Source organism: Choloepus didactylus, chromosome 6 (assembly GCF_015220235.1).
Source record: "Choloepus didactylus isolate mChoDid1 chromosome 6, mChoDid1.pri, whole genome shotgun sequence".
NCBI lineage: Eukaryota > Metazoa > Chordata > Mammalia > Pilosa > Megalonychidae > Choloepus > Choloepus didactylus.
The window spans coordinates 98534327-98549127 of record NC_051312.1 but is presented as its reverse complement, the minus strand read 5'-3'; the positions used below and the strand labels follow the sequence as shown (position 1 = coordinate 98549127).

The 14801-nt window shown below is 39.7% G+C and overlaps 1 protein-coding gene across 1 annotated transcript; it reads right to left on the bottom strand.

The window, feature by feature from the left end:
• Positions 1-13581: 13581 nt before the first annotated feature.
• On the bottom strand, positions 13582-13893 carry LOC119538667 (ribosomal biogenesis factor-like). The gene has a single exon (XM_037841809.1). It carries the CDS (start codon positions 13882-13884, stop codon positions 13582-13584), a length of 303 nt encoding a protein of 100 aa, XP_037697737.1. The 5' UTR covers positions 13885-13893.
• Between the last annotated feature and the right edge of the window lie 908 nt (positions 13894-14801).

Below are 14801 nucleotides of genomic sequence, written 5' to 3'. Positions count from 1 at the left end.
TGGAATTCTGGGAGGAGGTCACCATGTGGTCAAGGAACCCACCATATGTCCATAGGATACATAAAAGCAAACTCAGTGGTACATGATCAAAAAGGGACAGCTGGAACTGGGTTCTCCCAAACTATTCTTTTTCGTATATGTTGGAACACAAGAATTCCCATTGTGCCCTGAAAGGGAGAAGCAGAAGGTAGCTGAGTCTGAGACAAGAGCCAGCATTCCAACCATGGGACCCACTGTAGTGAGGAGTTGTCTCCACAGAGAAGGATGGACCTATCCCCAGCTACCCACCTGTGGTAGATAGAATTATGTGCACCAAGTTAGACATGTTCTTAATCTTAATCCGCATTCCTGGGGGTGTTAATCCATTGTAAATAGGACCTCTTGAAGATGTTCTTTCAGTTAAGGTGTGGCTCAACTGAATGAGGGCAGGTTTTAATCCTGAGTATTAGGGGCCTTAAAATGACAACCTGGCAAGTCACAGAAGCTGAGAAAGGACAGGACATCATCAAGTGAAGGCAGAGGCAGATATATAAGCCAAAGAACCCCAAGAATTGAGGCAAGGCAACACCAGAAGGCTATAAATTTGGGGAGAATAGCATGGTCTTATCAACTGCTTGATTTGGACTTTCAGCCTCTGAAATCATAAGCCAATAAATTCCCAATTTTAAACCAACCTATTGTGTGGGATTTGTCATAGCAGCCTGGCAAACTAAGACACCACCCCATCCCCAATCAGAAGCTAATAGGGGATATGCAGAGACTAGAGGAGGTTTTAGAGTCATCAGAGATGAGGTGAGATTGACAGCCAAAAAGCATTAAGACAATGCCACGCATGGAGAGAACTGCTTGGATTTCAGACACAAATGCCGGCAGGGCAAGCATCCCTCAAGTGGACATGGGATGTTGTCATGGAGACAAGAGACACTGTCTTAGAAACCAGAGGCCAGAGGATATGACGTGAATCCACAGAACCCCTTCCCTCCCGCTGCCAAAGGACTCAGTAAGCCACAACCCTCCCCGACCTATCACCTAGATGCCTTCTCAGAGGAGATCAGGACTATGGTCAGAAATCTGAAGAACAGCTTCCTCACCTAAGGAGACTAAATTTTACTTAAAGGGACTGCTTGAAAGTATTGCAAAGAACTAACTCTTTGAGACTACTGAAATAAAATTATGTTTCCTGTGGTTCCTGTAACCTAATGGGTAGTTACTGATAAGGGAGCGAAAAAAAAAAAAGTTTTAAAATAAACTACATTTTTCTGCATATCTGAGAGCTGTATGAATAAATATATTTTAAATCCTGCTACTTCAGCATCCACATAACTCCAACTAACCACTAACTTAGTCAAGAAAAGAAGCGTTACTGAAAGATCCCAGGGAGCTGTTGCATTTGAAGAAGGAGCTGAAGCAAGAGCCTGGGGTGGGGATGAGGCAAGGACTCCAGCTGGCAGGAATGGAAAGGAGTCCTCAAGAAAAGAGGGATGCTGTTACTAGAAACAGGGAAGGAATGCTAAACAGGAAATACTAAGAGGGAAACTGAACATCCGTAGTCAACAGGGAGGCCAGACCCAGGAGGCAATCATTTATTCATTCAGCATTTATTCATCCAACATGTGAGCGGACAGGTGCAAAACTACAGAGTTGAACCGTTTATGGCCCAGCCCTCAAAGAGCTTATAATCTAGTGGGAGAGCTCAACAGGAAAAGCCATAGCGCCTGCTTGAAGGGAAAAACAGCGTTATGGGAGAACAGCTGATGTAAAAATGGAAGAAAGAATAGCTGATTCCCACTGGAGGCATTGGGAAAATCTGTGTCTTGGAAGATGGATAGAATGTTGGTGAGAGAGAAGGAAAGCGTGGAGGTAGGAAAGACTGGATTATTATTAGCACTTCAGACAAGTGCTGACAGCCAAGCATGGCTGGTGCACAGAATGCTCTATGAACTGTTGACAATAGGAAAGTGAAAAGAAAGGCCAGAAAGAGAAAGCCTTACATGCCAGTTAAAGGCTTCATCCTGTGGACAGTAGAGCTACTTGGTCTCTTAAAACTCAGATTTGCATTTTAGAATGATCATTCTGCCCCCAATGTGGGAATTAATTTGGGAAGGAAGAGACTGAAAACTCTAGCCCATGGGGAAAAGGATGAACAGGAGATGAAATGTGAGAGATGCTGGAAGAATTTTCCTCACAAAGAAAGTGTATTGATTTCCTAGGGGTGCTGTCACAAATTACCACAAACTTAGTGGCTTGAGGCAATAGAAATTTGTTTTCTCGCAGTTCTGGAGGCTAGCAGTCAGAATCAAGGGGTCATCAGGGCCATGCTTTCTCTGATAACCTCAGGGGAGGACCCTTGCTTCCTCCTTCCTTCTGGCAGTGGACGGCAATCCTTGACATCCCATGGTCTGTAGCAGCCGAACTCGAATCTCCCTTCCGTTTTCACTGGACCTTCTCCTCTGTGTGTCTCTGTCTCTGTGGCTCTTCTCCCCTTTTTATAAGGACACCAGTCATAACGGATTAAGTCCCCACTCTACTCCAGGGTAACCTCACCTTAACTATTACATCTGCAGTGACCCTATTTCCAAATAAGCTCACATCTAAGGTACTGGGAGTTAGGGCTTCAACATACTTTTTTGGAGGACACAATCCAATCCATAACATTGGAGAGTAAGCAAAGCAAGTGTCCCCAACCCTCAGCAGCAACCCATCAAAGGCCAATCCATGAACATATATGCTCACGTTCTCTCAGCTCTTTTCCCCTGATTGCTCCTCATCAATCTCTTTCTCTCCTTGATGATTCCCACCTACATGCAAACATATTCGAGTAACTCTCATCTTTTAAAATACTCTCGTTGCCTTGGTCTCCTGCTCTCTCTCTGCCCCACATCCATAAGAGGGAGCTTCTCCCCTCAGGGTTTTCTCATGGTTGCAAGATGGCCACGGTAACTCCCACCATCCTGTCAGCCTTCTGGGCTGCCCCAAAAAAGATTGTAAGGAAGAAGGGGAGAATGGGTATGAGGTAAGCAACAAAGAATCTCTGCCACACTTCCCTTGATCCCACATCCCCTTTTAGTACATTCCCATTTCTTTTTTCATAACATAATTTCTCATAAGAGATAATGACACATAGCACTCCCACTACCTTACTTCCCATTCTTTTTTCCACCAATTTGGGTTCTACCTTCATAGTACCATGTTGCTAAATCCAATGGACAGACCACTCTTCTTCATTCTAAACTTCTCTAGAGCATTCAATTATTTCTCCATGGGACATTGTCCTTCCTCTCTTAGCTTCCTTGACATCTTATTACCCTGTTTTTCTTCCTACCCACTAGCTATTCCTCAAACTCTCACTGGATCCACCTGCTTTAGTCAACCTCTAAATCTTTGAGGTCCTCAAATCTCCCTCCTACCCTTCTCTTCTCTCTACAGTCTCCCTCTAAGTGATCTCATCAGTTCCAAGGCTTTAAATACTACCTGTATGCTTATGACTCCCAAATTCATACTTCCAACTGAGACCTCATCTCTGATCTCCGATATCATATATTTAGTTGTCTACTTGGCATCTCAAATGGGTTCTTTCACAGCCACCCCAAACTTAGCATGTCCAAACTGAAACTCTTAAGTTTGCCCACTCCTACCCAAATCTGCTTCTCTTCCAATTTCTTCCTTCTCAGTAAAATGGAATCTCTTCCCACCAACTTCCCAGTCCAAAATCCTGAAACTCCATTTTGGCCCCATTGTCTCCCTCACCTTCGACATCCAATCCATCACCAAGTCCTGAAAAATATGTCTTAACTCAATCAATTATTTTTATTGCCAGCACCATAACCCAGCACGTAACACCATCACATCTCTTCTGGACTACTGTAATACATTCCTAGTTGCTTCACTTTTCTCTGCTTTTGTTACCCTTCAGTCCAGTCCACACAGAGGGAGCCAAAGTGACCTTTTAATATTAATTGGATTCCATTTTTCTCTACTCACAATCCACAATGCCTTTCTATTGCACTTAGAATAAAGTCTGAATTCCTTACCCAGACCCTACAATCCAAACCTTCCCTGTCTACCTCTCCAGCCTTCCCTCACCTTATGCTCCAACTAAATTGGCCTTTTGTCAATCCTCAGAATCTCTGAATTCACTGTCTTGTTGGAAACTTTGCACAAACTCTTCCCTCTGCCTGGAATGTTCTTTTCTCTGGTTCTCACATGACTGGCTCCTTCTCAGCCTTCATGTTTCATCCTAAATGTGAACTCAGCAAGACATTCTCTTATAATTCTAAGATAAGCCACTGGGTCCCACGCTTGTTGTCTGTCACAGTATCCTGCTCATTTCTATTACACATTGACCTGAGTTTACTAATGGTTTATTGCTTGTTTACTTATGTGTGGTTTATTTCCCTTCCAGACTGTACACCCAGTACGTAGTACACTGCCTGCCACTCATAAGGCACTCAATAACTAAATATTTATCAAATAGTTGGAACAAGTAGGTAAGCATATAATATCACATTTAATCTCTCCAAAAAACTATGAGACAGATACTTTTATCCCCATTGGATAGATGAGTGAACTGAGAATCAGAGAATTTATGTGACTTCTGCAAGGAGTAAGTAGAAAAGCAGGGATTCAGAGGCAGATCAGACAGAGCCTGAGTTTTTCTTCCACACCAAGCTGCCCCCACACAGAAGACATTTCTCCAGGGCATCCATCACCCTTATGAGTCATTTTTGTGCTTTTGAGCTGACCAGAAAGTCAAGAAACCAGCACCAGTTGCTTAATAAGAGACAAAGAATTGAAAAGCCGTCCCAGATTTCATTATCTTCCCCACAACTAATTGCAACTCATTAAAAATCTGATTCTTAAGGCAGGAAGAAATCATTTTAATTAGCAATGAGATAGATCTTTCCTCAGCAACAACAAGCCCAGAATCCCAATTTATGCCGAAAAAGGCTTTCATTAACAAGAAAAGTGACTGTTGCCATAAAGGATGGAAAAAAGTACTGAAGTTGGCCCAGGGCCTTTGCAACTCCCTAGAGACATTCTGCATCTCTCAAAGACTGCAATTGTTGTGGTAGTCAGTTTAAACATAAATATTTCCTTTTAGGCTGGTTACATTTTTATCCTTTCTTTGTACTGATCTGAGTAGAAAGAACAGTAGAAGCCAAGTTAGGCTAGAAAACAACAGTTACGCTCCTCCCTTTATTTTCTTTTACACTTGATGCCTACTTTATATCATTCTTGGAACTTCAATTAGTATTCTAATAACTCTGAGAAATCGTGCTGATAATCGTATTTAACCCAGATTTCCCAAACTTATCTGACTATGGAACTCTTTGCTCACAACTATGTCTGTACTGCTCCCATCAAGACGTAGAGTCTCTTTCTCCTCTCCTTGAATCTAAGCTGACCTTGTGACTTGCTTCGCCCGAGAGAATGTGGCAAGAGTGAAGCTGCCAGTTCTGGGTCTGCCCTTAAGAAGCCTGACAGATTCTCTCTACCCTTCTAGTCCCCAGCCGTGCCATCCACACGAGCTGAGGTCTCAGACATGTGAGGGAAGACTTCTTGGATGTTCCAATCTCTATCAACTTCCCAACTACACACAGCACCATGAGCGAACCCAGCCAACACCACACAGAGCAAAAAACCACCCGATCGAGCCCAAGTGACTCAGAATCTCGCGTAATAATAAATAGTTGCTATTTTAAGCCATTAAGTTTTGGTGGGGTGGGTTGTTACACAGCTATCGATAACCAATACAACATGCCGCAGGTCTAATATTCAACCAGATAATCATTTTGAAAAATCACTTTATTTTACAAATAGGAAAAATCACCTGGGAGCCCCAGTTGGGAAGTGGCTTTCTCAAGATCACATAGCTAGTCGGGGCAGAAGCCAGCTCTCCTGATTCTCTGTCCAGGGCTCTTTCCACAACATGTGCTGCCACTGATCTGTCAGTCAATGGAACTAGCCCAGAGTGACTGTTCCCAAGCTAATGATTGGTTTACTTTAATGCACTGGGATTGTAAGTATTGGAAACTCTTTGAACCTCAAAATTACATAGTTCAATCTATACACATAATGATAGTTTTAACTTTTCTCCTTTTACCCTTTGAGGGTTTTCCCCCCATCCCTATGGCTTATGCAGAAGGTCCCTGCTCCCCACTAGAACAGTTAACAGTAAAGAGCTCAAATTCTGGCATCGACTGCTTGGAGCTCTTGTCCCAGCTCCCTACTCACTGGTTTAGGCAAGTTCATTCCCTCTCTGAGTCTCAACGTCTTCGTCACTTCAATGAAGCTATAATAGTGCCTGCCCATTATTTAACTATCAATAAATTTTATTTTGTTTATGCTATCATTTAATCACTAGTGACTTTTTGAATTTTTGTTAACCAAAGTGCCGGCATTCAGAATTTCTATCACAAGATAGCCAGTGTTACCACCATGCACTAAAATAATTCTTACCAATATCCAAGAAGATTGATGTATTGGCTTATCTGAGTGAAATTACATAGGCAAATTATCAATTTGGGCTGGCTTTTGGAGATACTGGAAATTGCTTGAGCTCGACTATAATCATCCACAGTGACCCCTAAAAAGACACTGGCCCAGAGGACACATCTTCTGCTTTGATATTCTGAAATTCTACAGATGTCCAGCTTCTCAGGGGTTGCTGTGGGTTCCCATTTACTCCTTGGGCTATACAGCACGCTCTCCAATGAGACGAGCCTGATGTATTGACAGTGAAAGGGTACCCTGCAAGTGTGGGGTTCAGTTCCCAGGTATAAGTGCATGTGATCCATTTGCCATTCGGACCCATCCAATACTTTTTCTACTAAAGTTGGTCTTTGAAAAATAGGTAAGAATCATCCAAGTACAGGGCATCTGGAAGAGAATATCTTAAGGGTATGGGATGAGCGACGTCTCTGTTTGCTAAGCATCCAGTTTGAGAGCAAGTTAAAAAATTTCCGTTAAGAAGTATAGCCTTTTAGAATAACCTTTTAAAATAAAAGTTCACCCATCAACATCTAAATGCCTGTATTTCTTCAGGAAGTAATAAGATGTTCTCCTTCCTTTGGGACTCAAATGCCAGAATGAAGTACTCTGACATTTGTGGTTTGGTGCTCATTTTCAGGGTCTTTGCATTTCCTGTTTAAGAAATGTTTTTCTGACTATACTTGATAAGTCTCTCTTTTTATCTGCAGTTTTAAATTAAACAAAAACAAGTTGATAACCTCTATAGCCTCGGTTCTCAGCTTTCCATTATTATCATCCTGAACTCCGTAAATAGGATCAATCACAGTGCCTAGATCTCTATGACAACTCCCACCTCCGTGTCCTGGCTGTGCTGCTCCTTCCTCCAGCCCTCCTCAATCTCCATCTGTACAGTTCCTACCAACCTGAACACCTTTTAACCACTTTTAAACATTCTGCCTTGTATCAGTGTCATGGTAAAAACCATGGACTTTGGGATTAGCCTGCATTTGTAATTCAACTCTAGCATTTACTACATGTGTGACCAAGGGCAAGTTATTATCTCCAACTTCTTCCTATTCCTTCACTAATAAAATGCAAATAATAATAATACCTAAATCATAAAGGCTGTTGTGTTAAATACAAAAATGATTGTAAGTGTATCCCTATCCGGACCCCAGCAGAAACCAGACTGTACAGTCATCGTATGATAATTCTGGAGCGTTCTCAAAGATGAGGTCTGGAGCAGTAAGTTCAGTGTTGGAGCCAGCTCACAAGAGTTCATTGTTAAATTTTCAGAAATTTTTGTGAGCCCATTGTTAAACCAGCCATTATTAGAATTTAATTATATAATCTTATAATTAAGTTATATTAAAAACAAAGGTAATAAATAATCAAAACTTCCTAATTCACTTCCTAATTATTTTATTACATGTTACCATTATATGCTCTTGAGGTTATTTACATCTATGAATCCATATAGTAGATGTATTATATAAAGGTGTGCAACTGTGCATCTTTTTCCCAATCCCTATTTGAATGACACTTTGAAATCAACCATGGTGGGAGTATTTAACACCATGAAAATTGGCAAATGCTACCATTCAGGACTTTTTTTTTTTTTTTTTACAGAGACCCCATTGTTATAACATTTACCAGCAGGCACCATGTAAGGAAACCACAAGGGATCTTGCCGTACCAGATGGCTGTTATCACCTCTAGGTCCCAAAGGGCTATGAGAGGGAACCACCACCAGACTCTGGAAAAAAGAAGTTGTGGAAAAAAGGGTCACTTGGACAAGAAATATGATCTTTTGATCAAGTGATACCACCAGCCAGAATTGACTTGGCAAAGAAGAGGGTCAGAGTTATAAATCCCTGACCTCCCTCTCCTCTCCTCTTCCAGCGTGTCACTCTCCCCTCTCCTTCCAGCACAAAACCAAGAAGATGTCAGCTGGCAAGGGAGCCAACACGGGTCAGCCTCTGTGCGCAGAGAGGATAGAAAAGTGTAGACAGCAGGTCTCGAAGGGCAAATGAAAGATATCCAGATGGTAAAACAGTCAGTACTGAATCTGACACATAATAGGGGCTCAACGAATATTTTCTATTATTATGATTAGTTCAAGTCGATAAAACAATATTACACTAAATAATATACCCTTCTCTCAAGGATATCACAGTCTAGTGGGAAGGCACATAAATAAATGCCATTTGGTGTGCAATGTTCTATTAATAATGGAGGAAGGTATGTCTGTCTCTCCCATTAGATATTGATCTCCAGGGAACAGAATCTATAAAAGATGGTTAATAAATATCTGTTGAAGGGATGCCTTTTTATTCCCCCTCAGTGTCCAGTACAGTTTATTGTAGTGTCTTAAAGAGAGGAGTAGAGAAGGGAATGTATAATTTCTGAGTGCCTCTATGTGCCAGGTGCTTTATATATATTATCTCATTCTCCTTCCATAATAAAAGAACACAAAACAGTATGTTAAAATTGAAGTTTTGACTGAAGAGCCAAGATCAGATCCTAAGTAGCGCTAGACCCACCACCAGAAGGAAATTTCAAAATTGTTGGCAAGAACTGGTTAGAAAACTAACACTCACCAAAGGCCAGATGTTGGGAAGAGACAGGATTTAAAGAGTTGATTTTGGAAAGAGGATTTTTTTGGTGTTATTGGAGTGCTGTGAGTCCTTCTGTGGAGGCAGAGATGAGGGGTTCTTGCTCTCCCACCTTAAGCCCAATAAAGAGTGCTTCAGCATAACTACTCAGATCCTGGGATATGTCCTTTGGAATTTAGGGATTTGATATTTTGAGTCCCATCAGAGCATCGCACAGCCAAGAGAAATGAGCTAGTAAACAACATTGGTAGGAGAGCTGACAGAGCTACAGTTTCGGAGATCAGGTAAATTCTTGAGATTTTTGATAACTGAAGATTTCCTGTGTATTATACAAACAGAAGAAAGAGCCATTCTGAAGGCATTTAAAATCCTGCTAAGGAGAATAGCCTAGTGGGTAAGATGGGACCCATCAGTGAGTCTCTGTGGAATGTCAGCCGGAGAACCAGGGACTGGAGATGGGGAAGGGGGTGGGTGGCCAAACAGAGCTGCAGATGAAAGAACCCACAGGACAGCCTCTAAGATAGACACAGAAGTGACTCATCAGAGAAAAAGATCAGTAATTGCACTTTGCAAGTCTGAGATGCCAAATAACAGCTGCGCCTACAGTGTAAAACTCTGCCCTTTCTTCTTATCCCTTCTTCCCCTGTACCTGATGCTGGAGGAGACAGAAAGAGCCACTGGAAGAAAAGGGAAATGGTGAACAGAAAAAGAAAACAAGTCAAGCAGCCTTATCATCCCAGACTGAGCTTTAAATAGGGGAGATTTAACTTCAAGTTCAGAGAATAGATTATTGTCTAGGACTAGACATAATAATTACCAAATAGAGACTGTTCTGTGATTTAAAGTGACCTTAGGACTTTCTATTACCTAAGAGAGCAGATTTATGAAACCTGACAATCTTCTCATCCAAGGGCAAGCTAAGAACTTCTACTGAGTAAATTTTTAAGAATATTTTTATTTTAAATTTTTATTTTTTAGCAGGTTTTATTTACTATTTTTTGTTATTTTTAAAAATTGTTGTTCTGGTAACATATATACAACCTAAAATTTCCCCTTTTAACCACATTCAAATACACATTTCAGTGACGTTAACACGCAACAGTGATGTAGAGCTGCCACCACCATCCATTACCAAAACTTTTCAATCACCCCAAACAGAACCTATACCAATTAAGCATTAACAGCCCATTCCCTACACCCACCCCAGTCCCTGGTAACCTGTATTCTAGTTTCTGACTCTATGAATTTGTTTATTCTAATTATTTCATATTAGTGAAATCATATTATATTTGTCCTTTATGCCTGGCTTATTTCGCTCAACATATCTTGAAGATTCATTGATGTTCTTGCATGTAGCAGAGCTTCATTTGCTTTTATAGATAAATAATACTCCACTGACATGCATGCCACATTTTGTTTATCCATTCATTTGTTGTTGGATACTAGAGTTGCTTCCGTCTTTTAGCAATTGTGAATAATGTTGCTATGAGCATTGGTGTGTGAATATTTATTCAAGTTACATCTTTCAATTTTTGGGCCTATGCCTAAAAGTGGGATTGCCAGGTCATATGGTAATTCTGTACTTAACTTTCTGAGGAACCACCAAATTGTCTTCCACAGTAGCTGTGCCATTTTAATTTCCTACCAACAATGAATGAATGTTCCTATTTCTCCACATTCTCACCAACACTTGTTATTTTCTGTTTGTTTTGTTTGTTTGCTTGTTTGTTTTCTTAATAGCATCCATTGCAGTGGGTGTGAAATGTTTATCTCATTGTGGTTTTGCTTTGCGTTGCCCTAGGGGCTGATGATGTGAGCATCTTTTCATGGGCTTTTTAGCCATTTGTATATCTTCTTTGACGTAATGTCTATTAAAGTTTTGCCCATTTTTAAATTGGGTTGTTTGTCTTTTTCTTGTAGGATTTTTTATATTGATATTGAAATATATTGATATTGAATATATTTATTAATTTTCTATTGATATTGGATATTGAACCCTTTTTGGATATGTGATTTGCAAATATTTTCTTCCATTGTTTAGGTTGTGTTTTACTTTCATGATGAAGTCCTATATCGCACAAAAGTTTTTAATTTTTATGATGTTCCATTAATCTATTTTTTTCCTTTGTTGCTCATGCTTTTACTGTAAAGACAAAAAAGAAACCATTACCTAAACAAAGTCCTAAAGATGCTTCCCTACATTTTTTTCTAGCGCTTTTACAGTTTGGGTTCTTATATTTTTATCTTTGATCCATTTTGAGTTAATTTTTGTATATGATGTGGAGGCCCACTTTCATTCGTCACTTATGGAGAGCCAGTTTTCCCAGCACCACTGATCGAAGACACAATTCTTTCTCCACTGAGTGGACTTGGCACCATTGTCAAAAATCAGTTGGCCATGGATGTGAGGGTTTATTCTGAATTCTCAATTTGATTCCATTCATCAGTATCTCTGTCCTTGTGTCAATACTGTGCTGCTTTGATTACTGAAGCAATGGAATAAGTTTTAAAATTGGGAAGTTTGAGTCTTCCAACTATACTCTTCTTTTACAAGGAGGTTTTGGCTATTTGGGACCCCTTACTCTTCCATATAAATTTGATGACTGGTTTTTCCATTTCTGCAAAGAAGGCTGTAGGAATTTTGATTGGGATTGTGTTGAATCTGTACATTGCTTTGGGAAGAAGTGACATCTTAACAACACTTGGTCTTCCAATCCATGAACACAAAATGTCCTTCCATTTATTTAGGTCATCTTTGATTTCTTTCAGCAACATTCTGTAATTTTCTGTAGAAGTCCTTTACATCTATGGTTAAATTTATTCCTGGATACTTGATTCTTTTAGTTGCTATAAAAAAAGGAGTTTTTCTTGATTTCCTCTTCAGATTGTTCATTACTAGGATGTAGAGACACTACTGATTTTTGTATGTTAATATTATACCCCCTCCACGTTGCTGAATTTATTAGGGTAATAGCTTTGTTATGGACTTTTTTCAGGATTTTCTTATGTATAGGGTCATGTCATCTGCAAATAGGGAAAGTTTTGCTTCTTGCTTATTTGCATGTCTTTTCTTTTTCTAGCCTAACTGCTCTGGATAGATCTTCCAGTACAACGTTGAATAACGGTGGTGACATGGGCATTCCTGCCTTATTTCTTATCTTAGGGAGAGAGCTTTTAGTCTTTCACCATTGAGTATGACGTTAGCTATGAGTTTTTCATATATATCCTTTATGATATTGAGGAAGTTTCCTTCTATTCCTGTTTTCCTAAGTGTTTTTACCAAGAAAGGATGCTGGATTTTGTCAAATGCCTTTTGGGATGATCATTTGTTTGTTTCCTTCATTGTGTTAATATGGTGTAATACATTAAGTGATTTCCTTATGTTGAACCACCTTGCATACCTGGGATAAATCCCATTTGATCGTGGTATATAATTGTTTTAATGTGCTGTTAGATTCAGTTTCCTAGTATTTTGTTGGGAATTGTTGCATCTATATTTATAATGGATAATGGTCTGATTTTCTTTACTTGTGATATCATTAGTTGACTTAGGTATTAGGGTGATGCTGGCTTCACAGAATGAGTTGGGAAGTATTCCCACCTCTTCAATTTTTTGGAAGAGTTTGAGGATTGGTGTTAATTCTTCCTGGAATGTTCGCTAAAATTCACCAGTCAGACATCTGGCCTTGAGAGTTTCTTTGGGGAGTTTTTGACTACTGACTCAATTTCTTTACTTGTTACTGGTCTGTTGAGATTGATTTCTTCTTGAGTTAGTGTAGGTAGTTTGCGTGTTTCTAAGTGTTTCAATTTGCTGAAGCTGCTGAAATGCAATATACCAAAAATGGACTGGCTTTTAACAATGGGGTTTATTAGCTTACAAATTTCCAGTTCCAAGGCCATAAAAATATCCAAATTAAGGCATCAAGAGGATGATACCGTCTCTGAAGAAAGAGACTGCTGGCATCTGGGGTTCCTCTGTCAAATAGCAAGGCATATGGCCAGCGTCTTCTGGTCCTACGCTCCCAGGTTTTATTGCTTTCAGCTTCTGATTCCATTGGCTTTCCCTCTGAGTATCTGTAAATACTCTCTTAACATCTCTGTGGCTTTTCTCCCTCTTTGAGCTCTCTCTCCAGGTGTTTCTCTTTCTGAGCCCTCTAGGCTTTTCCTGTCTCTTATCCTCATAAAGGACTCCAGTAAAGGATAAAGACCCACCTTGAATTGGGTGGGTCACATCTCAATTGAAACAACCTAATCAAAAGGTCCCACCCACAATAGGTCTGCACTCTTAGGAATGGATTAAAAGAACATGGCCTGGGGTACATAACAGCTTCAAACCACAAACCAGCACACTAAGAATTTGTCCATTTCATCTTAGTTATTTAATTTGTTGGCATACGATTGTTCATAGTATCCTCTTTTTTTTTTTTTTTTTTTTTTTTTTTGTATAAAACATTTAATTCATCTTTTTTTGGGAATTAGATGCTTCACTACTCTTTTACAACTGAGCCGTTAATCTTGTAGCCTCATCAACATTAACTGGTTTGTTTTCATGATGCTGCTGAGGAATCAGCTGTTTCTGCAGAGGTTCAATGGAAAGGCCTTTTGAGAAATTTGCAAGTTCCTTTTGTATATCTACAAAAGCTTTATTCACTCTGTTAACTTTTTCATCATTCACAATGTTTATCTTCTTAAGATTCATGGTAACTGGTTTTGCTTTATTTTTATTCTTAAAGTTTTTTTGGCTGGCTATATGAAATACATTCCTGGACTTCTGCCCTCTTAGTTTGTTCTTGGCCATTTTCTCTCACCAGTCCTTCAATACCCGGGTGCAGCTAGCTGCTCAAGCCCGAGGTGACGCCATTTTCACCCACACAGTCAGTATCCTCTTATGATACTGTTTATTTCTGTGGGGTCAGTAGTATTGTCCTCACTTTCTGATTTTAGTCCTCTCTCTTTTTTTCTTTGTCAGTCTAGCTAAAGGTTCGTTGATTTTATTGATCTTTTCAAAGAACCCACTTTTGTTTCATTGATTCTTTCTTATTTTATTCTTGATTTCATTTATTTCCACCTAACCTTTGTAATTTCCTTCCTTCTGCTCACTTTGGTTTTAGTTTGTTTTTCTTTCTCCAGTTCCTCCAGGTGTCAGATGAGTTCTCTGATTTGAGATCGTTCTTTTTTAATGCAAGCATTTACAGCTATACATCTCCCTCTCAACACTATCTTTGCTGCATCCCATGAGATTTGGTATATTGTGTTTTCATTTTCATTTGCCTCAAAATGTATCCTAATATCCCTTGTGATTTCTTCTTTGACCCATTTGTTGTTTAAGAGTGTGTTTAATTTCCACATATTTGTGAATTTTCCAGTTCTCCCACTGTTTTTATTTCTAACTTCATTTCACTGTAGTCAGAGAAGATACATTGAATGATTTCAATATTTTTTTCAAAATAAATTCAAAGTTATAGGAACAGTTGCAAAAACAATACAAACCCCATACATGGAACTCCAGCATACCCTGACCCCCCTCCCCTGATACCCCAATCCACCAACTTTAACATCCTGTCACACTGCTATTTCTTTCCCTCCCTCCCTCCCTATCATCCATCATCTATTGCTCTGTCTTCTGAACATATGACAGCAAGCTGCACACATCCTTGAACAAAGACTATAATTCACATATACAATTCCCATGAACAAGAACATTCTTTTATGCAA